Here is a 25,933-nt window from a genome sequence, read left to right as displayed (position 1 = left end):
ACCTACAGCTGTCATGAAGTTGGGATGGACAGCAAACCCTCCGGAAACCAAAATTCATTTCCAAAAGATCTCAGCAGCCTTGGGGTTGAGCTGGAACTAACAAGATAAAGTGCTACACCGAATAAATGTAAACTCCCACCCTTTGGTCCAAGCCACAGCAGTCCGGGAGAACTTTCTGTGATGCTGGAAAGTGTCCTGAATCTGCGTTAGCTAATCTAGTAGCCACAAGCCACCTGTGGCTGTTGAGCACTTGGAATGTGGCTAGTATAACTGAGAAGCTAAAATTATAATCTATTTCATTTTAAGGACTTTAAATGTTAATTGCTACATGGGGGCTCGTACCTGCCATGTTGGACAATGCAGGTCTAAATGATCAAGTGGCCAAAATAAATGCACAGAATCTAGATTAAGAGCAGTTTCAGGGAAAATAACAAAGGTTTGAGTTAACCTCAAGCTCAACAATGCAATGTGGCTTGGGGAAAAAAAAAGAAGAAGCAAGGGAGGGAGGGAAAGAGGAAAGGAAAAAAAGGAAGGAAGGGGAAAAAAGTGAACATGATATGCTGTATCAACAGAAAACAGGGGTTAGACCTCTACAGTTAGCCTCACTAGAGCCTCTGTGCTGCCCTGGGCTGATACAGCTGGACCACAGGCTTCAGCTCTGGGCTCCACATTCCGAGGGGCACACTGTTGCACTGGAGAGAGCCTAGAGTCCAGAATGCTGAGGACCCAGATGCCATGTTGTGGTGAATGATGTAAACGGCTTGAAGAAGGGAAAGCTCAAGGAGTTTACATTTATTCGGTGTAGCACTTTATCTTGTTAGTTCCAGCTCAACCCCAAGGCTGCTGAGATCTTTTGGAAATGAATTTTGGTTTCCGGAGGGATTGCTGTCCATCCCAACTTCATGACAGCTGTAGGTTTGATGAGTGTTTCATGCCTTCCTCTAAAACCACTGATAACAGTGCTCAGCAGAGCAGGGAGGGCTGCAACCGAGCCCTGCACATGTCACTCCAGCCTCATGTGGCCGTCATGCCACAGTTTAACCCTAGGCTGCATACCAGGCCCTGTGTGTAAGTGGCAAAGCCAAGATCCAAACCCAGGAAGCTGATGCCCAAGCCTGCACATTTAACTACTGCAGGCCAGACAGAAGCAGCCCTGAATTCGAGGCAAACATTTGAATGACTAGAACACCCACCACAGCAGGAGTCTACTTGTTGTCTTCTGTCTCCCTGTGTGTAATCCCACCCAGCACACAAGGCCTATACACTATACACAGGGAGACAGAAGACAAGTAGAGCTTGTGTGTCTCCAAAAATCTGAAGGGCTATCATACAGAAGGAGATGTGATTTGTTATTATTTAGGTCTAATAAAACAAAAAAATCTGCAACTCCCTAAGCTATGCTCTGTTTTACTCAGCACATAGTCCACCCAGGACCTGGCCCATAATTAATATTGACTACAAATTTCTAGTCAATATTTTGCTAGCTCAAAAATGGATGTGAAAGAATTCCACTCAGCTCCAGTGGGTGGACATCCAGAAGGATAATAAAGAACTCTAGCCCTGGCCAGTGTGGCTTAGTTGGTTGAGCACCATCCCATGCACCAAAAGGTCCCTGGTTCAATTCCTGGTCAGGGCACATGCCCAGGTTGTAGGTTTGGTCCTTGGTCAGGAGGCAACCAATCAGTGTTTCTTTCTCTCTCTCAAATCAATAAGAAGAGGGAAAGAGAAAGAAAGAAAAGAAAGAAAGAAAGAAAGAAGAAAGAAAGAAAGAAAGAAAGAAAGAAAGAAAGAAAGAAAGAAAGAAGAAAGAAAGAAAGAAAGAAAGAAAGAAAGAAAGGAAGGAAGGAAGGAAGGAAGGAAGGGAGGAAGGGAGGGAGAAAGGAAGAACTCTAACAGTCAAAGCTGTCCTGGAATGGAATGGTCCACCTTGGGAGTGATGAGTTCCCTGCCAATAGATGTATTTAAAGAAATATTGGTCTCATTTGGAGGCCCTACCAGGAACCAGATGACCTTTTGAGTTGAAAAACTGGCAAGTTCTATTAGGAGGGGAAACACAAGATTAAGGCTGTGCTTCCAGACAATTATCTGGCTATGTGTATAGAACAAACTGATGTAGAGGGAGCAGAGGCAGGATGGACCAGTTAGGGACCACTGCAGTGGTCCAGCAGATAAAAGGCTAGGTGGCAGCGGGAATAGAAAACCAAGGACAGGAATGTGACAACAGGAGCACTGCATCTGGACTGGGAGTCAGGAGCTACAAGTTCCAGCCCTGCTTCTGCCATTAGCTTATTGTATGGTTTCAGATAAATCCCTTCCTTTTTGCAGATTTCAGTTTCCCCATCTGTGAAATGCAAAATAATCTCCAAGTCTCTTCTAACTCTGGATTCTGCTTATGGGGGAGAAATTATGAAGGATAACTGGGATAATGCACTAGACAGACTTTAATAGCTTCAAAGTAATAATATCATTGGTTCCATTACTATTATTATTATCACCAAGGCCACCTCCTTTGGACTTGGTGACTAGATTGGCAGGAGGGGACAAGAGGAGTCAATGGACTGCATCTGTAGGGGTGGGAATAGGGGCCAAGGACCTCTGATTTTTTGGGAGGGTCAGCTAGCCTTTCCACCCCTCCTCCAAGTTCTGTGAGGACAAAGTGTTCTGTGTGCTGTCACCTCGTGAACTGCTTCCTCATTCCTCTGAACCACACCCCATACTTGACTAAAGGAAGCAACCAGTTCTAGGAAAGTTAGACTCTTTCTTCCCTCCTTTTAATGTTCACAAATGACAACTGGTGTTGCCCTTTCCTTAAATAATAAGTACCATCGTCTCATATGAAAATAGCCAATATTATTGAGCACTATATGCTAAGCACTTTACTTACATACTTTTCTCACCCCGGGAAGTAGCTATAATTATAATCCCGTTTTCTAGACTAGGACACTGGCTCATGGAGATGCACAATTTTCCCACAGTCACAAAGCTTATGAGGGGGCTTCCAATACAAATCTATGTGCTTTCAAAGCTGCATTCCCCAAGGCTTCCAGCATTTTACTAGGTATTTTTGCAATAACTTAGGGAGGAGGGCAAGACTGGTATGGTATCCAATTTATAGCTGGGAAACTAAAGCTCAGAAAGGATAAAACAAATCACTTGGACACATTAGTAAAGTCTTCCAATGTGCAGTCCAACGCTGTTTCCGGTTCTCTGCTGCTCTCCTAAGTCCCAGCGGTGCTTTCCTCCTTCTCCTGCACCGGCCAGGGCCTCCCCAGTCCCAGTCTAACGCCCAGCCCCCTTAAGAGAAGGACTTTTACTTGTCCTTTTCTTAGGAAAGAATAAAGAAAGGATTTCTGAAAGACAAAAGTTAACTCCTACCTCCTCCCCCATCGCTACCAGCACACACACTCCAGTCCACCGCCTTGAGGTGATGGGCGAAAGGCTTACAGAGTGAGTCACAGGGAGCTGACCTACCAGGCTCGGGAGCACAGGTGCTAAGCCTAGTTTAGAGGAGTGGAAAAGTAGGCCAAGTGTCCTCATCCCCAGGCACACAGCCCAATTGCACCTCGTGGCCCCCTACTCATCTCATCCCAAAATTCTGCAAACATTTAGGGAACACTGTGTAAGGCCTTGGGGGCAGAGGGGACATATGGCATATAAGAGTGCATCCTCACCCTTCAGAGGGAATAAGACAGTGAGTACAAAGTGATATATACTTACAAAGAGTGGTGGAAGCACATGGTGATTAATTTCAAGGAGAGACACTCCCAAAGGAGTGGAGTCTTACAGAGTAAGTTGAGCATGAAGAGGCAGTAGAGGGGCACTCTAGGCTACAGGAATGTACTTGCCCTAAAGCTTAAATATATTTGGACTCTATTTAGCAGGCAAAAGGGAGCCATAGAGTGCACTATGACTCCGGAGAAAGACTGAGTTTGAATCCTGGCTCTGTTCCCTCTCAGCTGTTTGACCTTGGGCAAGTTACTTAACCCCTCTGGTAGAGATGTTATTATTCCCCATTATTTGCTCTCCCCCTTCCCAGTAAGAGTATACATTTTAGCCCGTTGCCATGTGACCTGCATACCCTCCGGAGGAAGGAGTTCACTTCCCCAGCCCAGTGTCAGACTTAACCACATGACTTATATAGGCCAATGAAATTTGGACCAGAGAGATATATACAGGGTGTCCGCCCAAAAAATGTATACACACTTTTAACCCATTATTCATTCTAATGTGTTACATCGGAAAAGAAAGAAACGTCAATCGAGCTATCAGCTGTTAAAGTGTGCATACATTTTGGGGGACACCCTGTATATACCAGGTCTAAGCAGATACTTGTAGTACCATTGTATGTTTCCGTCTAAAATCATATTCTTTTATCTCGGCTAGTGGAATGGCAGGTCCTGGACAGGAGCTATGCCTTTAGCCTGGATCCTGGAGTGAAAAGACACAGAGAACAGAGCAGCAGCCAATCCACCACTGCCCCACAGTGATTGGTGAGTATTATGAGGGAGAAAACTTTGTTGTTGTAAGCCACCTAGAGTTGGGGGCTGTTTGTTATCATAGCATAATTTAGCATAACTTACTGATTTTAGTAGCACCTACCTCATAGAACTGTTGTAAGGATTAAAGATGACTATCTCATGAAAAATGTATAAGCATTTCATCAGGGATTTGCATTATAAAATGATCATTCTGCCCACACATACATGAAAATTTGACAGCTGACAGAAATGACATTTTCAAAAGAGTAACAAAGGATGGTGTAGTGGGTGAAATAGTGTCCTCCCAAAAATTCATGTCCACCTAGAACCTCCATGTATGACCTTATTTGGACATAGGTCTTTGCAGATATAATTAGGCAAGGATCTCAAGAATAACTCATCCTGGATTTAGAGTGGGCCCTACATCCAATGACTGGTGTCCTTAGAAGAAAAAGAGAAGGCACACAGAGACACAGAGAAGAAGGTGATGTAAAGATGGAGGCGGAGACTAGAGTGATGTGTCTACAAGCCAAGGAACTCCAAGGATTGCTGGCAACCACCAGAAGCTTAGAAATAGGCGGGGGATGTTTTCTTCTCCAGAGTCTCCAGAAGGAACCGATTCTCCCAGCACCTTAATTGTGGGCTTCTGGCCTTCTGAACTGTGAGAGAATAAATTTCTATTGTTTTAAGCCACGCGTTTCATGGTAATTTGTTATGACAGCCCTAGAAAACTAATACAGATGAAATACTTTAAAAATGATACTGAACAACGGGTTATTCATTTGGAAAAAAAATAAAATTAGATTCCTACCTCATAGCACACACAAAAATAACTTTCAGTTGGGTTAAAGACCTAAATTCAAAAAGCTAAACTTTAAAATCTTTAGAAATAACTTTAAAAGATCATCTTTAAGACCTCAGGGCAGGAAAGAAAAATTACAGGACACAAAAATCACAAGCTGCATTAGTCTGGGTTCTCCAGAAAAAACAGAACCAATAGGACATCTATATAAATAAGTAGCATTATTATAAGGAATTGGCTCATGTGGTTATGGAGGCTGAGAAGTACTAAGATGTGCAAGTTGTAGATTCAGGAGAGCTGACGGTGTAAATTTAGTCCAAGTCTGAGTCCAAAGACAGGAGAAGACCTATGTCCCAGCTGGGAGTCAGGCAGAGAGCAAATTCTCCCTTACTGCACGTTCTTGTTCCATTCAGGCTTTCAAAGGATTAAATGAGGCCGTCTCACATTGGGGTGGGCAATCTACTTTACTTAGTTTACAAATTCAAACGTTAATTGCATCCAGGAACATTCTCACAGGCACACCTAGAATAACGTTTAACCAAATACCTGATCATTCCGTGACCCAGTCAGATTGATGCATAATTATTGAGGCAACTTGTAAATAGATATAAAATTGGTCACTATGTGTTTTTTTAATCCCTGTATTTTGAGCTCTGACAATAAAACAAAGCTTTTTAAATTCTAGGGAAAAATCAATATATAAAATTAACCATCACACAAATTAAAAAGTGAAAAGGAAGAGTCAATTATATTCAATGCAGATCTTCTGTGCATCAAGACACCATAAAGAAAGAGGAAAGAGAAGCCCCTCAAGGGGGGAAGGGGGGATTTCTGCAAAGCTTTCGGCTAACAAAGTATGAGAATCTAAAATATATAAAGAATTCATGGGGGTCAATCAGGGAAAATTACATTTAGGGCCCACCCTCATAATCCAGGATAATCTCTCCTCAAGATCCTTAATCATATCTGCAAAACCTTTGCCATATAAATTGACAGATTCCAGAGATCAGGACCTGTTATCTTGGATGGGGAACATTATAGATTGGATAAAATACTGGCAGTTACCTGTACTCATATTCTTGGTGGTATTACAATAGTCAAGAGGTGAAAACAACCCAAGTGTACATTAATAGGTAAATGGATAAACAACATGAAGTATATCCACACAACGAAATATTATTCAGCCATAGGAAGGAATGAAATTCTGATACATGCTACAACATGATGAACCTTGAAAACATACTAAGTGAAAGAAGTCAGATACAAAAGGATAATATTATATGATTCCACTTATACGAGATCTAGGTAAAGTAATAGAGACAAAAAGTAGAGAAGGTTACCAGGGACTGAGAAGGAGATAGTTATGCTATAGTGGGTATAGATTTTCTGTTTGGGATGACGAAAAAATTCTAGAAATAGTGGTGATGGTTACACAACATTGTGTAAATGTACATGTAAGAATGGTTAAAATAGTCAATTTTATGTCATGTATATTTTGCCACAATCAAAATAACAATTTGTATTACTAAAAAGTATTAAAGAGCCTGGCTGGTGTAGCTCAGTGGTTGAGCATCAATCTATGAACCAGGAGGTCCTGGTTCATATCCCGGTCAGGGCACGTGCCGGGTTGTGGGATCAATCCCCAGTGAGGGGTGTGCAGGAAGCAGCCAATCAATAATTCTCTCTTATCATCGATATCTCTATCTCTTTCTCCCTCTCCTTTTCTCTCTGAAATCAATAAAATACATACATATATATATATATATATATATATATATATATATATATATATATCAATCAGAATCAGCAGATACTGCAACAGGAGAGACATGGAGATTAGATATTGGGAGTCCCTATCACACTGCAGAATGAGAAGAATGGACCAGTAATTTCTAAGACCCCTCCAACTCTAACAGCACATAGCTCTGTTACTAAAAAGTGAATAGTAAGTCACATTTGCCCAGTGCTGTTGGCTTGTATGGCACTGTGCCAGGTGCTTTTTAGCAGTAGTTTTTTCAACCTTCACAACGATTCCATGTGGTTTGTATTATTGCCCTTATTTTCAGACAAAGAAATAAGGGCTCAGATAACTTACAAAACTTACTCTAAGTCCCAGAGCTAGGAGATAGCATAGCTGAGTACCAAGGCCAGGGATGTTTGACTTCAAAGTACTATGCTCCCCACTAAGCCACGCTGTGAGACTTCCTTTGTGGAACAAGGAGAGGGTTGACTCATCTATAAGCCTGGGTCACCCCCTGCTCAACAGCAGGAGCCTGAAGCCACCTCCCTTGGAGCTGCTTCCCCTTTTGTTGTGTCGGGGCTGTAATACTGCCACCATCCAGAAGTTTGGCTAGGAACTGCCCAATGAGCTTCACATATTGAACACTTTCCAAGTGTTCACCTGCCCTTATAAATGGAGCACCGTTTCCCAGGTGAAGTGGCTACAGCCCTAGGAGAAGGAGGGGCTATCTCTGACTATACCTGTCCTTCTCTGACCTAAAATGGGCAAAACAAAATACAAACCAAGTTACCATGTAAAGCACACCGATGTGGGTAAAAAATATTGCGCATGGTTTTTATCAGACAACATGCTGGAATAATTTCCCATCAGCGCCTGGTCCTTAGCCTCCATTCTCTACCTAGGTGGCCTGATTAATTCTCCTAAAGCACAGCCCTATCTCCAATAAGGGCCCTATCTAGCTCAAGAGGGAGTCCAGAGTTCTTGGCTTGGTGCTGGGGCTGATCTCTATCTCTGTTTCCAAGCCCTACCAATCTTGTGCAGGACCCTCTCCCACACACTGCTCCTGTACCTGCCTCACCTTTTCCCGCGATAGTGGACTGTGACAGCCACACCTGGTTCTAATTTCCCTTTTCTGGTAATAATCGTCCCCCCCCCCCTTTTTTTTTCTTTAGAGAACTCTTTGCTCTTCACTAATATACAGAATACTGTATCATCCAATGGGATTTATCTTCCTGGCCACACGGATTAATTTAAGGATAGGCATGTGACCTAAGCTGACCCCATTACAATCTTCTCTGAAACTTTCCTGCTCAAGGTAGCAGGGCGGGCTGTCTCACGTTCCTCTGGTCTCCCATGACTCTGATCTGGACTTCTCTTACGGTGTCCAGCGCTTTCTAGCTTGTACTACAGTTATTCTTGTCTTCTCTGTGCAATTGTCTCGGCTCCTGCTTTCTCCAAGTGCTCTGCTTTTTTTCAAGTGCTAGATTTTAACAGGCGTTTCCTGACTACCTCTTTCGTGCAGACATTGTGTTATGCTTTGGAGATATGGAATTGGATAAGACGTGGTCCCTTGCTGAATGGATGGATGGATGAAAATGCTCCTCCAGGCCTCACCTAGCTTATCACAGGGATTTGAGAAGCAGAAAATAGTAGATATAAAATCCAAAGTTGTCAGCCTGGAATTTGAGACCTTCCACAATCCGGTTCTAATTTTGTCTCCCCTACACACACTCTTACCTCCAGGCAAACTGAGATGTCCCCATCTGTGTGTATTTGCCCAGGCTGTGGTCTTTCCACACAGTCTCTCTTCCTGTTTTCCTCTCTCATTCATACCTTCCTCTTTCCCCATCTCATTTTACCCTCACTTTTTCCTCCTATCTCTTTTATTCCCCCTCTTTCATCATCTCTCTCTTCCATTTTATTTCCTCTTAGCTCTCCCCAAGCTCTTTCTACAGTTCGCTTCATCCTACCCACCTCCTAATATTCTTCTCTTATTTCCTGACCCTCTTCCTGCTCTATGCACAGTTCCTTCCCATGGGAGACAAAATATGTAATAAGACAACTCAAATGAAACCACAAGAAGCCCTCAAAGTAGGGTGGAAAGGAACAGAGGTAGGAGGGGATGCTGGAGGCAGAGAAGAGGCTGCCTAGCGACTGCCTAGAAGCTGGTGAATCAACAGAGCATTGTGTCAGCTATCTACCTCCAACCCACCCCCAGCAATTCCCTGTCTTTCCTGTGATCACAGAATTATGAAAATTCAAAACTGCAAAAATCCTTCATATTCATCTACTCTGCCTCCATAATTTTGCATCTGAGAAAGTGAGACATAGCTAGGGAAATAGAGGCACAGAAAAGAGAAGCAACTAGTTAATGTCACCCAGCAAGTCAGTGGGTCAGCAGGAACTGAAGTTCTAGACCTCCTGACCCCAGGCCAGTGAGTGCCCTTTTACCTTACCACAATACCTTCCATCCTTCCTTTAGTCACTAGTCCCTGCCCCTGATTCCTACCCACCAGGCTTGGGATTCTATCTAAGGATTCCCAATACCCCTACCCACCACCCCCACCTTGGGTGAGCATAGGATCCAGTGAAATAGAGGCAGAAGGGACCAACCACATTAGAAGGTCCGGCCCTAAATCCTAAATCCACATTTGGTGGTGGTGGGATGGTGAAAGTGTCAGTCTGGCCTGTAGGGGGACCAGTCTCCTCTTCAAGAGAGCTCCATTATAAGCAGCCTCTATTGAGTTAAGAAGTGCTCTGTTTCAGCAAGTCATCTTGGCAGGACCCCTCCTCACCCTCCTAGCCTAGCTGGCTGCCTGGAGGCTTTCTCTCACTCCACCAGGGCCAGCCTTCAGCCATGGACTTAAAACAGAGGCCACCCAGATTCAGAATGGTCCGTGGCTGCTGGTGAAGGCGGTTGGAGGCAGGGGGGAGGGAAGGGTTTCCAGCAGCTCCACTTTCAGTCCTCCTCCTCCACTCCACAAAGGGCCACTGTCTGAGCACAGAGGGACCCTGGAGGGAGGCCTCCCAAGGTGCTCGGCAACAGGGCCAGGTTTCATCACACTGGGCCTTCGGGCCAAGTAAACATCAGGGGAGGAACAGGCCCAGCAGTTTTGCAGACAGGCTCCTAGCTCCGGAAAGCTCAGTGGCATCTTCACCCCTGGCTTCCCTGAGACAATAAGGAGGGCCAAGGTCATTTGCCCAATTTTCTCTAGAAATGGAAAATCAGGATGAGTAACTGGCTCTATCCTAGTGCATATCCCATTGCTCAAAGAGCAGAGATCCATCCTATTCCCCTCTTCAGGAGCAAAAGTTTTACATGAAAACTTTTAATTAGTTCAGAGGAAAGAGAGCTCTGTGAGCTTAAGAAGGGAGAGATAGAGAGTTAGAAACATCGATCAGCTGCCTCCTGCACATCTCCTACTGGGGATGTGCCCGCAACCAAGGTACATGCCCTTGACCGGAATCGAACCTGGGACCTTTCAGTCCACAGGCCGACAATCTATCCACTGAGCCAAACCGGTTTCGGCTACATGAAAACTTTTAATTAGTTCAGAGGAAAGAGAGCTCTGTGAGCTTAAGTAATCAGGGAAGACTTCCTGGAGGAAATGTGATTTAAGTGTGATCTCCCTCCATGTTTAGGTAGAATTTCCACAAATGGACAGGAAGGAAAAAGGCATTTTAGGCAGAGAGCACAGCACTGACAAGTTGTGGCATCTGGAAAGCAGGAGCACTTGGTGCCAATGAAGAGACCTTTCTGGCTAGGGTAGAGAATTCATAGGAGAAGGTGGAAAATAAGGCTGGACAGTTGGTTGGGAGTTAAACCATGAATAGTCTTTGTTTTTCTTTAATATATTTTTACTAATTTCAGAGAGGAAGGGAGAGGGAGAGAGAATTAGAATCATCAATAATGACAGAGAATCATTGATCGGCTCCCTCCTGTACACCCCAGACGGGATTGAGCCCACAACCCAGGCATGTGCCCTGACAGGGAATGGAACCGCAACCTCCTGGTTCATAGGTTGATGCTCAACCACTGTGCCATGCTGGCCGGGCATCATGACTAGTTTTAACACCAGACTAGTTTTACAGTTTCTGAGCAGAGCAGTGATGGAGTGAAAGCTTAGTCTTAGGATGTTATGAAAGAAGTCTTAGATTGAGCCCCAAACTTCTGGATAACCTTGGGTTGGTTATGGCCTATCTCTGGGACTTGGTTTTTTTATCTTTAAAATAAAGGGGTTATACCAGAGAATTTTTTTTTTAACAATAGTTTCCTTCCCATATATTGAAAAGAAGTTTGAGCCCTAATCGGTTTGCTCAGTGGATAGAGCGTCGGCCTGCGGACTGAAGAGTCCCAGGTTCGATTTCAGTCAAGGGCACCAAAAAAAAAAAAGAAAGAAAGAAAAGAAGTTTGATTTACAAGTTCATTTTTGAAGGTGGGAGGCATTTTTTTCCCCCTGTAGAAACGTGTTTTAGGTACAGTATTTTCCTTCCCAAGCACTCACAAAGGCCTTTTTAAGTCATAATGTAGCTGAACTACAGTAATGTCCTAAAAGCTCTGTGGAAACTAAGTACAAAGCAATGGGATAATGCATTCAGAATTCACATTTGCATCTCCAGGAATTGGGGGGAGTTATCTTAGCTTCAAGTCCTTGGTCCCCTTTCATTTGCACTCAGAGCTTCAGCAGGGTAGGGCCCACACACCAGAGAATCTTGAAAGCCCCTTTGCATCTCTAAAATGCAAGCATTCTCTGATGGGACAACATGGACCCTATAGAATGAAGAGGCTGTGGCCACACCCCAAATATCTCTGGGCTGCATTTCTGCAATGAATCATCTGCTTAGAGCTGTGGAAGGGCCATCACCACTACCACTATCACCAAGCACTATACTAAGTACTCCCCTCCTTTTTTAAGACTTCATTTTTGTGAATAGGAAATACATATATTAGTACATACTACAAAATTTAACTCATAAAAAGATATATGTATGGCCCAGTCAGTGTGGCTCAGCGATTGAGTGTCAACCTATGAACCAAGTTGATCCCCGGTCAGGGCACATGCCTGGGTTTCAGGCTCAATCCCCAGTGTGGGGCATTCAGGAGGCAGCCGATCTATGATCCTCTTTCATCATTGATGTTTCTATCTCGCTCTCTCTCTCTGAAATTGATTATATATATATAGATTGATATATATATATATATATATATATATATATATATATATATATATATAAAATATATATGTATGGTAAAAGTAAGCTTTCCTCCTTCCCCTATTTCCATCCCCCTATTTCTTTTCCCACTATTACCAGTTTCCTAAGTATTCTTTCAGATAACCTATGCATATATAAAGACTAGAGGCCAGGTGCACAAAATTCGTGCCCTCAGGGCAGAGGGGGGTCCCTCAGCCCAGCCTACTCCCTCTCACAGTCCAGGAGCCTTTGGGGGATGTCCAACTGACAGCTTAGGCCCACAGGGTGTGGGCCTAAGCTGTCAGTTGGACATCCTTAGCGCTGCCACAGAGGCGGGAGAGTCTCCCACAACTGCTGCTGCACTCGCTAGCCATGAACCCGGCTTCTGGCTGAGTGGCACTCCCCCTGTGGAAGTGCACTGACCACCAGGAGGCAGCTCCTGCGTTGAGCATCTTCCCCTGGTGGTCAGTGCGCGTCATAGCAACCAGTTGTTCCACCATCAGGCTAAAACCAGCTGACATCCCCCAAGGGGTCCCAGATTGCAAGAGGGTGCAGGCCAGGACGAGGGACCCCACCCATGCACAAACAGGGCTGGGGACAGACAGGGGAGGTTGGCCAGCTGGGGAGGCACCACAGGAGGGCTCCAGGGCATGTCAGGCCCATCTCACTCAGTCCCAATCAGCCAGACCACAGCAGCAAGCTAACCTACCAGTCAGAGCATCTGCCCCCTGGTGGTCAGTGTACATCATAGCGACTGGTTGACCAGTTGACTTTCTGCCCCCTGGTGGTGAGTGCATATCATACCAAGTGGTTGAGCAGCCTTAGCATATCATTAGCATATTACGCTTTGATTGGTTGAATGACCGACTGGACAACTGGACACTTGGCATATTAGGCTTTTATTATATAGGATTCTATAAAGATTCTTTTTCTTTACACAAGTATAAAGACAGTATACTAGACACACTGTTCCGCACCTTGTTTTTTTAACTTGGAAATTCTGGAGCCCTTTTCATATCTAATCTAATAAAAGAGAAACATGCAAATTGACCATACCTTCGCTACGCACACACCATGCCCACCAGCCAATCAGAGTTACTATATGCAAATTAACCAAACCAAGATGGCAGCTGGCAGCCACGGAGCCGGAGCAAGCAGGAGGCTTGGTTGCCCTGGGGATGGAGGAAGCCAAGCCTGCCCTGGCCGGCTCTGGCCTCCGCTGAAGGCAACAAAGTTTCAATTATAGGAGATAAATAAACCCCAGATACCTGATTCCAGCCAGCCTCCACTGGGAGCTTGGGTGGCTGGGGGCCGTGGCCAGCCTGCAAACAGCCATCAGCCCCTCACCCAGACTGGCCAGGCACCCCAGCAGGACCCCCCACCCTGAAGGGGCTGTGGCCAGCCTGAAAATGGCCCTCATCCCCTCACCCAGGCTGGCCAGGCACTCCAGTGGGGACCCCCACACTGAAGGGGCTGTGACCAGCCTGCAAACAGCCATCAGCCCCTCACCCACGCTGGCCAGGCACCCCAGAGAGACCCCTAACCTGAAGGGGCTGTGGCCAGCTTGCAAACAGCCATCAGTCCCTCACCCAGGCTGGCCAGGCACTCTAGCGGGGACCCCCACCCTGAAGGGGGTGTGGCCAGTCTGAAAACGGCCCTCAGCCCCTCACCCAGGCTGGCCAGGCACCCCAGCGGGACCCCCACCCTGATCCGGGACACCCTTCAGGGCAAACCAGCCGGCTCCCACCCATGCACCAGGCCTCTATTCTCTATAATAAAAGGGTAATATGCAAATTGACCCTAACAGCAGAACGACTGGGAATGACTGGTCACTATGACACACACTGACCACCAGGGGGCAGATGCTCAATGCAGGAGCTGCCCTCTGGTGGTCAGTGCACTCCCACATGGGGGAGCTCTGCTCAGCCACAAGCCAGGCTGATGGCTGCCAGTACAGCAGTGGTGGAGGGAGCCTCTCCTGCCTCCTCAGCAGCTAAGGATGTCCGACTGCAGCTTAGGCCTGCTCCCTGCTGGCAAGTGGGCATCCCCTGAGGGTTCCCGGGCTGCCAGAGGGATGTCTGACTGCCAGCTTAGGCCCAATCCCCCGGGGAGTGGGCCTAAGCCAGCAGGTGGTTATCCCCCAAGGGGTCCCAGACTGCAAGAGGGCACAGGCCAGGCTGAGGGACCGCCCCCCCCGCTGAGTGCACAAATTTTTGTGCACCAGGCCTCTAGTGAGTATATAAAGAGCTGCCTCATTTTTTTTGTATGGCAAGACCATGACTTATTAAACTTGTCCCCTATAGATAGATATTTAAGGTGTTTTCTTTTCTATTGTAAACAATGCATCAATGAATATCCTCAACATACACCATTCAGTATATGCTGGAATAGATCTACAGGATATATTGCAGAATGAAAGTATGTGCTAAGCTCTTAATATAGCCTAATATAATAGTTTAAAGCAATGATAATTATACTAATTCTGTAAATGAGAAAGCTGAAGCACAGAAAGGGTCATTGACTTGGTCAAAGTCACACAGCTCTTACATAGTAGAGTTGAAATTCTAATACGGATAATCCAAAATCAGAGCCAACACACTCAATCATTCCACTAGTGGTTCTTAAACCTTCAGTTGTGCAGGTTGTCTGAAAAGAAAGCAGTTGGTACTCAGCAGCTGGCTTTGACAGGACCAGAGTTGAGGAGCATAGGAAAGGCTTCCTGAAACCCCTAAGTCTAAGCTCCATGAGGGCAGGGTGAGAGTATGCACAATAAATACTTATTGAGTGAATGAATGAATGAATGAGGTATAAGTGTCCCATGCAACTTGGTGCTGCCTCTTTTCCCAGCCCCCTGGGGAAGAAGCTACCATGGCTGAAATTCAAGTTCATGTTGTAAGATCCTGTTATAGACTGAACATTTGTTCTCTCCCCAGATTTATATGTTGAAACCCTAACCCCAATGTGATAGTATTCGGAGGTGGGGCCTTTGGGAGATAATTAAGTTTAGAAGAGGTTGTGAGGTTGTGGCCCCCCATGATGGGATTAGTGTCCTTATAAGAAGAGACCAGAACTTTCTCTCTCCACCATGTGAGGACACAGTGAGAGTACGACTGTTTGCAGGCCAGGAAGAAGGCCTCACCAGAAACTGAATTGGCCTGCACTTTGATCTTGGACTTTCCAGCCTCCAAAACTTTGAGAAATAAATCTGTTGTTTAAGTCCTCCAATCGGATGTTATAGCAGCCCTCACTGACTAAGACAGAGCCCTTGGGAGTGCAGCTGTGTCTTCCTCCCATCCCTCCCTTGGCTTATAATGAAATCAATGAGGCAGCCAGGCTCTGTTATTAATGGAGAGACAGCATCTCAGAATGCTAGAGCTCAATCACGATAAGTTACTCCGATGCTCTCATTTATTATCTATAATAATAAAAGGGTAACATGTTAATTAGACCGGACATCCTTTCAGACGAAGCCAGGGCCGGAGGGAAGCCCAGGTCCTGGGTGCTGGAGGGAAGTTGGTGACGGCAGCCCGAGGAAGGAAGGCCTACTCTTGCACGATTTTTGTGCATCAGGCCTCTAGTTATTAATAACAATAGTTATAATTCATTGTACACCCATTCAATTCACATGCTTACTTTTTTTTTAATTCCCTCTAATCAGTATTTCCTTCCCCTTATTCTGGTACACAGCTTCTCTTTCCAGAGGGTAAATTATTCAATATGGTTGATGTGGCCAGTGAACATATGCACACACATGAGCTATGGGAAAGATTTAAATTGAGGAGGAGATCTAAGGTCTGTGGAATGCCCCTTCTGCAGAGCAGCAAGGCACAGACAGAGCTTTCCCACAAACATGGAGGAACAAAGTTTTCAGGGTCATGCATTCTTGCCCTGAGGCACCTACCGTATTTTTCCGTGTATAAGACACATTTTTTTTTCTAAAATTGTTAGACTGAAAATCAAGGGGTATCTTATTCATCTTATACACGGAAGTCAGCTGAGGAGGGAGCCGTGGGTGCCTAGCTGCCCATACCTTGTCAAACAGGCTTCCTCCAATCATGAGCCTTATTGTTACTGATGTTAGTCGATGCCGTAATTGGAGGTGGAGGTGGAGAGTGCGCAGATGTAACAGGGACTGGAGCATTCTGAGCCCCTAAAGATGTCAAAAAATAAAAAGATAAATACTGGTAAGCAATTGTCTTACTCTGCAAAATTCAAACTGAAAGTAATCAGCTATGCAAAAGAGCATGGAAATAGAGCTACAGAGAGACAATTTGAACCTCCTCCCACTGAGTGTGTAACCAGACAGTGGAGAAAACAGAAAGAACAACTCCTTAAGATGCCAAAAAAGAAGAAGTCCTTAAGAGGAAAACCAGCAAAATGCTTACAACATTGATTTCTTAATTTTGGGTTGGAAAAGTGGGGGAGAGGGAATCTTATACACGGGAAAATATGGTACATCCCAGCCTAACTCCTCCAGGTGCTGACTCCGTTAGCAGGAGCCTGGAGGATCCCTGTAGCTTCTTCCAGCTGCTCCCCACCTGGCCTCCAGTCCTGCTCCTGCGGCCAGCCTCACTCACAGACTCCGTCCTGGGCTCCTTTCCCTGCTGGTGCCCTCCAAGGCTCAGACTTGTAACTAAAAATGCCCAGGCCCCAGACCTCTAAACAAGCGATCCCTCAGAACCACTTGTTGGGCAGCTGGAATGAAAGGGGCCATTAGTGAGGGAGAGGATCTGAGGGACAAGCCGGTCTGGTTCAGCGGGTCAGCTGCAGTTCAGGCAGGCCATCTGATTCAACCAGCAGCTCCTGGATGCAGACGTGGCCGGCCACCACCGCAGCCAGGCACGCAGAGTCAGACCCAGACTCGGTCAAGCTGAGTCAGACAGAGGTGGTCATGGAGGGACGGTCAGGCTGACTCAGCCTTTCAGCCCCTGAGGAAGGGTCGCCCAGAGTCAGCCAGCCACGTGGATCCAGCCACGCCATCTGGCAGATATGGCCCGTGCACACATCAGGTGGGCTGATTCTCCTTCCCCAGGCCCAGGCACGAGGACCCCAGCCGGCAGGAAGGCTGTGGTGAGGCCACCTCGGCCAGGGTGGTCGGCGAGTCTCAGGAAGGCGGGCAGGTTAGCTGGTCAGGGGACTCAGGCCGATGCGCTCAGGCCCGGGCTCGGCCATCAGCAGCTGGCCGGCCAGCCAGCCTCGGCCGGCTTCCGCCTGCGGCAGAGATGTGGTCCAGCCGCTGGCACCGCGGAATCCGTCATTAGAAGGGTCAGTCAGACACAGGTTGTTGAGCACTGATGGAGTCTGGTCAGTCAGAGCAGTTAGTCACTCAGACGGACACACCCTGTCAGGCCCAGATGCCATCAGCCAGGGATGGGCAGCCAGCTGTAGTCAGGCAGGCAGACCCGGTCTGGGTCCGTCAGGCGCCCAGGAAGACTGTGTTCAGTCAGACACAGCTGAGCCCCGGGTTACCAGGCGGGCATGGCGTGCGCGGTCAGTCAGACCGCGGTTCCGTCAGGCGCTCAGGAAGTTAGAGCCACACAGCTGACTTGGCTTGAGCCGCCTGAAGACCTGGCCTCGTTCTGGGCGGAGCCTGGGCTGGGGTCGGGGCCTCACGGGGCCGGCCCCGCCTCCCCGTCCCGGCAGCCTCCGGGCGTTGCTGTGGCAGCCCGGCCGCTCCCTGCCCTGCCCGTATCCCTGGACTGGAAGGGAGGGAGCGAGGGAGGGGGCGAGGGAGGGAGGGTGGCTGGGGCCAGCAGGGCTCCGTCCCGCTGCAGGGTCGCGCTTCTGTCATCTCCTGGTACCGACGGGGATGGTTGGGCGACCAGGAATGACGTCAGCAGGACAGTGACCGAGACCCAAAACCTCCGCACCCGTGCTCCCCGCTCCCGGCGGGAGGAATCGCATTCCTCTAGGCGAGGGGGCGTATGGAGAAGCAAGAACCGCCCCTGCAGTGAGGTGTTCTCCGGATGAGTAATGACTAGGCAGTCAGTGATGGCGAACCTATGACACCCGTGTCAGAGGTGACACGCGAACTCATTTTTTGGTTGATTTTTCTTTGTTAAATGGCATTTAAATATATAAAATAACTATCAAAAATATAAGTCTTTGTTTTACTATGGTTGCAAATATCAAAAAATTTCTATATGTAACATGGCACCAGAGTTAAGTTAGGGTTTTTCAAAATGCTGACACGCCGAGCTCAAAAGGTTCGCCATCACTGGCCTAGGGTGAGCACGCCCTTTGTGCCAAGCACTGTAATAAAAGCTTAATGTACAGTAATTCACTTGCGCCTCACAGTTTTCCTTTAAGGTTCTATAATTCTCTCTTTTACATATAAGGAAACAACCGGAAGCACAAAAGGGTTTGGTGACTTGCCCAGGGCCAGGGGTCTGTGAGGTGGAAGAGCCAGGGCCCCAACTCAGGCGGTTGAACTCCTGGCTTCGGCACGTGGGCCCTTAACATACCCTCTCCCCCTCTCCTCCTGGCTCCTGCAGGCAGAGCATGAATCCCCTTCAGCAGGCTTCCCTGGTCCATTTCAGGATACCCCGTCTAAGATGGGCTCTGCAGTGCGAGGGTCCTGTTAGCGTCTCCGCTTCAATGACTCCGAATAAGGAGCTTTCAAAACCAGGAACCTGGCAAACTGCAAACCATGGGTCAGTCTCCCAGGGTTTGCAGAAGGGAAGCCATTTGCCCCTCGGCTCCTGCCCATTGTGTTCTCAGACACCACCCACCTGTCTCCAGTCTTCTAGTTGGGTAACACTAAGTCAATTAATGTCGAGCCTCAGTTTCTCCATCTGTATAATGGGAAGGAAAATTCATCTTTATCTCACAGAGTGAAATTTTATGGGGCTCAAACATGTTGTTGTGCATAGAAAATATTTCATGAGCTATAACATACTCTGTAAGGGGTGGGGGGAGAACATCTGCTACATGGTCTGAGTTCTGACAGTGTCCCTCTGTGGCAGGGCTCCTCCTGTACAGAAGAGAATGCCATTCAAGGAGTTTGTTGACTTACCCACGGCCACAAGCTTCTGTGCGCTGGAGCCTGCTTTGGAATTTAGGATTGTCTGACTTCTAAGACCAGTCTCTTGTAGCAATTGTTTTTCGAAGTGTGGCTTGATGAACATTTTAAAAATAGTCATATAGTTGTTATTTTCAACTTCAGAGGAGGCTGATTGATACTACCAGTCCTAAGTTCCTTACAGCCAGGCTGTGGTAGGCTGCATTTAATGGCCACCCAAAGATACAGAGGCCTAATCCCTGGGACCTATAGATGTTACCTTATTTAGGAAAAAGATTTTTGCTAAGGTGAATTAAGTTCAGGGTATTGAGATAGGATCAGCTAGGATTATCTGAGTGGGCACTAAATGCCAGAAAAAATATCCTTGAGGGAGGTCAGACAGGTACACAGAGAAGAGGAGGAGGCAATGCGACCGCAGAGGCAAAGATTGGAGTGATGTGGCCACAATTCAAGGAAGGATGGCAGCCACCGCAAGAAGGAAGAGACAGGGACAGATTCTTCCTTATAGCCTCTGGAGGAGCCTCTTGATTTCAGCCCACTAAGAATAATGTTGAACTCCTGGCCTCCAGAACAATGAGAAAATAAATCTGTTGTTTTAAGCTACCAGGTTTGTGGTAATTTGTTTCACAGGAAACAAATATGCAGCTCTACATCACTTCAAAAGTCACACTTTGAACCATTAGCATACAACCCCCTCTTTTTAAGAAAATAAACATATCATTTAAAAAGAATTCCGGATGCGCGGCTTCGGGCGGGCGGAGGTGGACGCGGCACGCCGCCGCCGTGTGACGCACTTCCTGTTTGTTGTTGGAGAAAGGAAAGCGCGAGGAGCCGCTGTCGCGTGACGCACTTCCTGTTTGTTGTTGGAGAAAGGAGAAAGGAAAGCGCGAGGAGCCGCCGTCGTAACCAGCGCCGCCGCTCAGAAGCCGAAGAGACCTGGCTGCCGCCCCGCCGCCTTCCCGCCGCCGGCTCCGCGTGCTGCAGGACTCGTTCCAACAGCCTGTGAAACATGGTGGATTACTATGAAGTTCTAGGCGTGCAGAGACATGCCTCCGCCGAGGACATTAAAAAGGCGTATCGGAAACTGGCATTGAAGTGGCACCCAGATAAAAATCCTGAGAATAAAGAAGAAGCGGAGAGGAAATTTAAACAAGTAGCCGAGGCGTACGAGGTGCTCTCCGATGCTAAAAAACGGGACATCTATGACAGGTACGGCAAAGAAGGATTAAATGTGGAGGTGGAGGTGGAGGTGAAAGTCACTTCGACAACCCGTTCGAGTTCGGCTTCACATTCCGGAACCCAGATGATGTGTTCAGGGAATTTTTTGGTGGAAGGGACCCGTTTTCATTCGACTTCTTTGACCCATTTGACGACTTCTTTGGGACTCGGCGGGGTCCGAGTGGGAGCAGGAACCGGGGAACCACCTCGTTCTTCTCCGCCTTCCCAGGGTTCCCGGCTTTCGGCGGAGGGTTTCCGTCTTTTGATGCAGGATTTACTTCCTTCGGGTCAATAGGTCATGGAGGTCTCACTTCATTCTCTTCCACGTCATTTGGTGGTAGTGGGATGGGCAACTTCAAGTCCGTGTCGACTTCTACCAAAATTGTTAACGGAAGAAAAATCACTACAAAGAGAATTGTTGAGAACGGTCAAGAAAGAGTGGAAGTTGAGGAAGACGGCCAGTTAAAGTCCTTGACGATACATGGTGTGGCCGACGAGGACGCCTGCTGGCTCCGAGGCCAGCACGCGCTGCCCGAGCAGCCCGCCAGCACCGGCGCCCGCCCTCGGAGCTCGCACAGGCCCACCCCACCACCCGAGGACGAGGACGACCCAGGCCGCCATCGGGCCGCCAGCCCCTGGGACCCCTCCGCCTTCTCAGCAGGACTCAAAGAAGGTGGCAAGAGGAAGAAGAAGCAGGAGCACAAAGACGAGTCCAAGAAGAAGAAGTCGACCAAGGGGCAGCACTAGAGCGCCGGCCGCCGCGGCGTCGCGCTGTGTGGTGTGTGCCCGCGATAGCCCGGGCTCCGAGTTGAGGGTGCCTGGCACGCGGGCGCCAGCAGGCGCGAGCTCGAAGTTAAATTAAATAAATAAATAAATAAATAAATAATAAATTAAAAAAAAAAAAGAATTCTGGCTGGCGTGGCTCAGTGGTTGAGTGTTGACCCAGGAACCAGGAGGTCAGGGTTTGATTCCTGTCGGGGCACATGCCCAGGTTGCAGGCTCGATCCCCAGTGTGGGGCATGCAGGAGGCAGCCGATTGATGATTCTCTCTCATCATTGTGTTTCTATCTCCCTCTCCCTTCCTCTCTCTGAAATCAATAAAAACATTTTTTTAAAAATAAATAAAAGGAATTCTGTATTTACAAAAAATAAATATACATCTTTTATATAAAGACCACAGAGAGTTCCTGTATACCCACCCCCAGTTTCCCCTATTGTTAACATCAAGGTGCATTTGTCATGACTAAGAAACTAACCTCAGTACATTTCTATTAACTAAACTCTACACTTTATTTTTATTTCACTAACATCTACTTTCTGTTCCAGCATCCCAGCCAAGATATTACATTACATTTAGTCATTATGTCTTTTTCATTTCCTCTGGCCTGGAACATTTTTCTCAGACTTGCTTTTCATGACCTTGACAGTTTTCAGGAGTTACTGGTCAGGTATTTTATAGAATGTCTCTCAATTTGGGTTTCTCTGATGTTTTTTTCATTCTTAGGTTGGAGTTTGGTGAAGGAAACCACAGAGGTAATGCCCTTCTCATGACATCAGACCAGGGGTACATGCTCTCAACATGACTTGAGTAACTGGCCAAGACAGTGTTTGCCAGGTTTTCTCCCTGTGAAGTTATGTGTTTTTCCTCCCTTTCCACTATTCGGAAGCAAGTCACTGAGTGCAGCCCACACTCAAGGGAGGAATTAAGTTCTATACCCTGGAGGGATGAATTATTCGGAATTCTTCCATAAGGAAAATTAGTCTCTTCTCCCCCATTTATTTATTTATATCAGTTTGGGCTCATGAATATTTAGTGTATACTTGAGGCTATAAGCTAATACTTTGTTAATTTATTTTGTTGCTCAAATTGTTCCAGCTCTGGTCAAATGGAACGCTTGTGTCCCTTTGACACCAATTGTTTTGCATCTTGGTTGCACCAAGATAATTTCAAGTGGAACTCAGATGAACATTATTTAAGAGTTGCATTATTTACTTTAATAGAGATTCAGAAAACATAACCAGCACATCCAATTGGCGAGTTCATCAGAACTGCTGGGGACAATGCTAATGTAGTGACTATTTTACTTAAATACCTCTCTCGATTCACAGAGAGATATTAAGTAAAACCTGGTATTGGTGGTACATAGATATGGAAGAGGTTAAGCTGATTTGGGAATAATTCATGTTTGAGAAACTCAGACTAGGGCAGAACCAGTCCCAAATTCAAGCAATGAGGAGGAGGAGGATTATGAACAGCCTCTCTGGGACACTCCCACTCACACCCACACAATCCATTTCCAGGACCCTGCTGCCAACCAGACCTACCTGGGTGCAGATGTGTGTTGATGTTGATAATGGTGGAACCATGCAGGCCCAGGCCTGGGAGGGTGGATGCTGCACTGCGTTTGCTTCCCAAGAAAGCTGTGTGGGTGGCTTGCAGTTCAGCACCATTCCCGCTAATGAGCTTGGAGCCTTTGACCTAACAAACACCCTTCCAGTGTCACAGGCCTGACATGTGATGTTTCCTGAGAAGGCTCATTATTTTTACTTTTTTCCTTGTCTCATCCTTGATCTGAGATAGGCAGAAAGACAGTGGTGTCAGTGGTCAGACTGGGTACACCTCTGACTCAGGGTCTTGTCTGAGATCTCTAGGCCGGCCCCCCCAGTCCCACTGAGGATGCTCAGAATTGAACTGGAGCATTTAGCTCGACTCACAACAGAATCCTGAGCCCTGACCCAGGTCTGCCTCCCGGTTGAGCAGTGACACCCAGAATCTCTGGCCTGATCTAAAATGGAAAGCCTTTCAAAAAAGAAAACTTTGTTTTGGGGCTTTTCGTCTGAGCTGTGGGGGCTGCAGGCTGGTGTGTTCCCAGGCTTCTACACCCTCTATTGTACCTTCCCAGGGAGCTCCAGAGTCAGATGACCTGGGTTAGAATCCTAGTTCTTCTTGTGAACTAGACTAGTTACATAGCCTCTCATCTATAAAAGGAAGGGAGTAACAGTACCTACATCATAGCATCACTGTGCAAATTAAATGAGACAATATATGTAAAGTGCTTAGCACAGTGCCTGGCCCATAGTAAGTGCTCAATAAATTTGTTCATTTGTTTAACAATTATTAATGTCTACTGTATGTCAAGCACTGTACTGGGTGTCAGGGACATAGGGAAAAAGAAAAGAAACTAGTAAATTAATAAATAAGATAAAGTATATAAAGCAAGTTCTTTGCACAGTGCCTTATACTTAAGAAGTACATAGAAATTATTGTTATTAATAAAATAATGAAATATTGTGATTAATGAAAGAAGGAAATAAGTAGGGTGATGTGATATTAACTGAAAGAAACCTCATTTAGAAGAGGACGTCAGGAAAGGCCCTCTACAGAGACCTAAGATGAGAAGAAACTTAGCCTTGCTAATAGCCAGGGAAAGAATCATCCAAGTAAAGGAAACAGCATGTGTAAAGCCTTGAGATCAAGAAAAACTTAGAGTGGGAGGAATAGCAAGGAAGCCAGTGTGGCTGGGATGTAGTGACTGAGGGCAGTAGGCTATGGTAAGAAGTTTGGACTTTGTTCAAAGTGTGATGAAAAGCCACAACAAGATCTGATTCCTGGTTAAAAGTAGGAGAATGGATTAGAAGGGAAGAGTAATAGAAACAGTAAAGACATCAATGAAGAGGCTATTACAGTCATTCAGGCTAGAGATGTTGCTGGTTAGGACTAGGTTATAGATCAGCACTGCCCTATGATTTAACAGGAATGTGGAAATGTTCTATAGCTGTGCTTATATGACAGCCACTAGCCACCTGTGGCTCTTGAGCACTTCTTGGAACGTGTTTAGTGTAGACGAGGGATTGAAAATTTTAATTTCATGTCATTTTAATTAAAATATAAATAGCTTCTTGTAGCTAAAGGCTACTATATTGGAAAGCACAGGAAAATGGCTGTATTTTAACTACATTGAGGAAAATAGGACTTATGATGATTGGGGGACGGGGAAGGAGAGGAAGAACGGAATCAAGGAAGATGCCTCATTTTTTATTTGGGAACTGGGTGAATGATACTACCATTTACTAATTTGGGGAAGAATATGCTCTGAGGAGATATAAAGAGTTTTGTTTTACACAAGAGTAGTTTAATGTGGGAGACCGCCTATTGTCTTCACTAGCAGAAAAACATAGACAGAGACCCCAAAGGCTGGTGACCTTTGAAGCCCTAGCAAAGGTCAGAGCTGTGCACTACCCAGTTAATCCAGATAATGGTCGCTGAAGCAACCTCCCCACCTTTACTCATGTAAGTCCTTATTGATAAGATAGTCTGTGTGTCACTGGAACCTCCCTGCCTAAGGGCTATCCCATACTAATAAAAGCTTGGCGAGGCCTGAGCTCCAGTGGAAGTCCTTCTTCTTCAGTTGGACTTACCCGCCTGGCTCCCCAATATTTCCAAATTATCTCTTGTCTCTTTTCTTTCATTTGTGTGCGGCTCCTCGTCCAGATCCTGAATCCTGAACCATGCGGGACGTGGAGGGGAAACGTTTACAACAGTTTAAGATACTGTTGGAACATTCAAGTAGAGATATATCAAGTAGAAAGCAGTATATATACATACTGGTAACTCAGGTGGCTTCTTTCTCTGCAAAACTACAAACCCTAACCTCACCTGTTTTCTACTTCTGTAGCCACCCCCGCAGCTTAGTACTTTGTCATCTCATTGTGGACTAAAGCCCCAGTGCCCAGAGCTCTTGGCCTTCTCATCACTCCTCCTTTCTGCCTTCCAGCAGAGGGGTCTTTCAAATTGTAGAATTTTCCTCCTGGGAATCCTGTTTGAGTCTGCATCAAGAGTCTTGAGCCTGGACCAACCCTTTGATCTTTCTTTTCATTTCTCAACTTGTATCCAAAAGAAACCAGAAGCCTCCACAAAGTTTGAAAATTCATAAGAAGGTTCATCACAGCATGAATTTTTAAAGCTTGAAGTACACTAATTCTCAACTGTATCTTAGGTGACCTATCAGTAATGTTTGACACTATCGATAATTTTCCGAAACACTTTCTTCACTTACCTCTAAGACACCACACTCTTATGGTTGTTCTCCTACCACTCTGATCATTCCTCAGTCTTCTTTGCTGGTTCCATCTCATCATCCTGACCTTTTTACATGACTCAGGCCTAAGATCACTTTCTCTCTATGTACTTTCTTGGTTCTCTCATGTAGCCTCATTGCTGTAAAGGCATCCATATGCTGATGGCTCCTAATGTCTATGTCTAGCTCAGACTCTCCCCTGAATGCCACTCATAAATCCCACTGTCCACTTGATGTCTCCACTTGAATATCAAACAGGCATCTCAAATTTACCATGTCCAGAACTGAACTCCTGATATTCTCTCCAAAACTTGTTCATCCCGTGGTCTTTCCCATCTCAGTTAATGCCAATTCCCTCCTTAATTTTCTCGGCCCAAAAGCCTTGACGTTATCCTCAATTCC

General features: G+C 46.3%; 1 protein-coding gene across 1 annotated transcript; it reads left to right on the top strand.

Moving 5' to 3' along the window:
* Window positions 1-20,075: 20,075 nt before the first annotated feature.
* LOC102417817 (dnaJ homolog subfamily B member 6-like) lies at window positions 20,076-21,291 on the top strand. The gene is given in 2 exon segments (XM_014456509.2): window positions 20,076-20,478; window positions 20,481-21,291. Coding segments are annotated over 2 exon segments (954 nt in total). The 5' UTR covers window positions 20,076-20,244; the 3' UTR covers window positions 21,201-21,291.
* The last annotated feature ends 4,642 nt before the right edge of the window (window positions 21,292-25,933 follow it).

Source organism: Myotis lucifugus, unplaced genomic scaffold (assembly GCF_000147115.1).
Source record: "Myotis lucifugus unplaced genomic scaffold, Myoluc2.0 scaffold_60, whole genome shotgun sequence".
Lineage (NCBI taxonomy): Eukaryota > Metazoa > Chordata > Mammalia > Chiroptera > Vespertilionidae > Myotis > Myotis lucifugus.
Note: the sequence above shows the minus strand (reverse complement) of the source record. Positions and strands in the feature narration are given on the sequence as shown.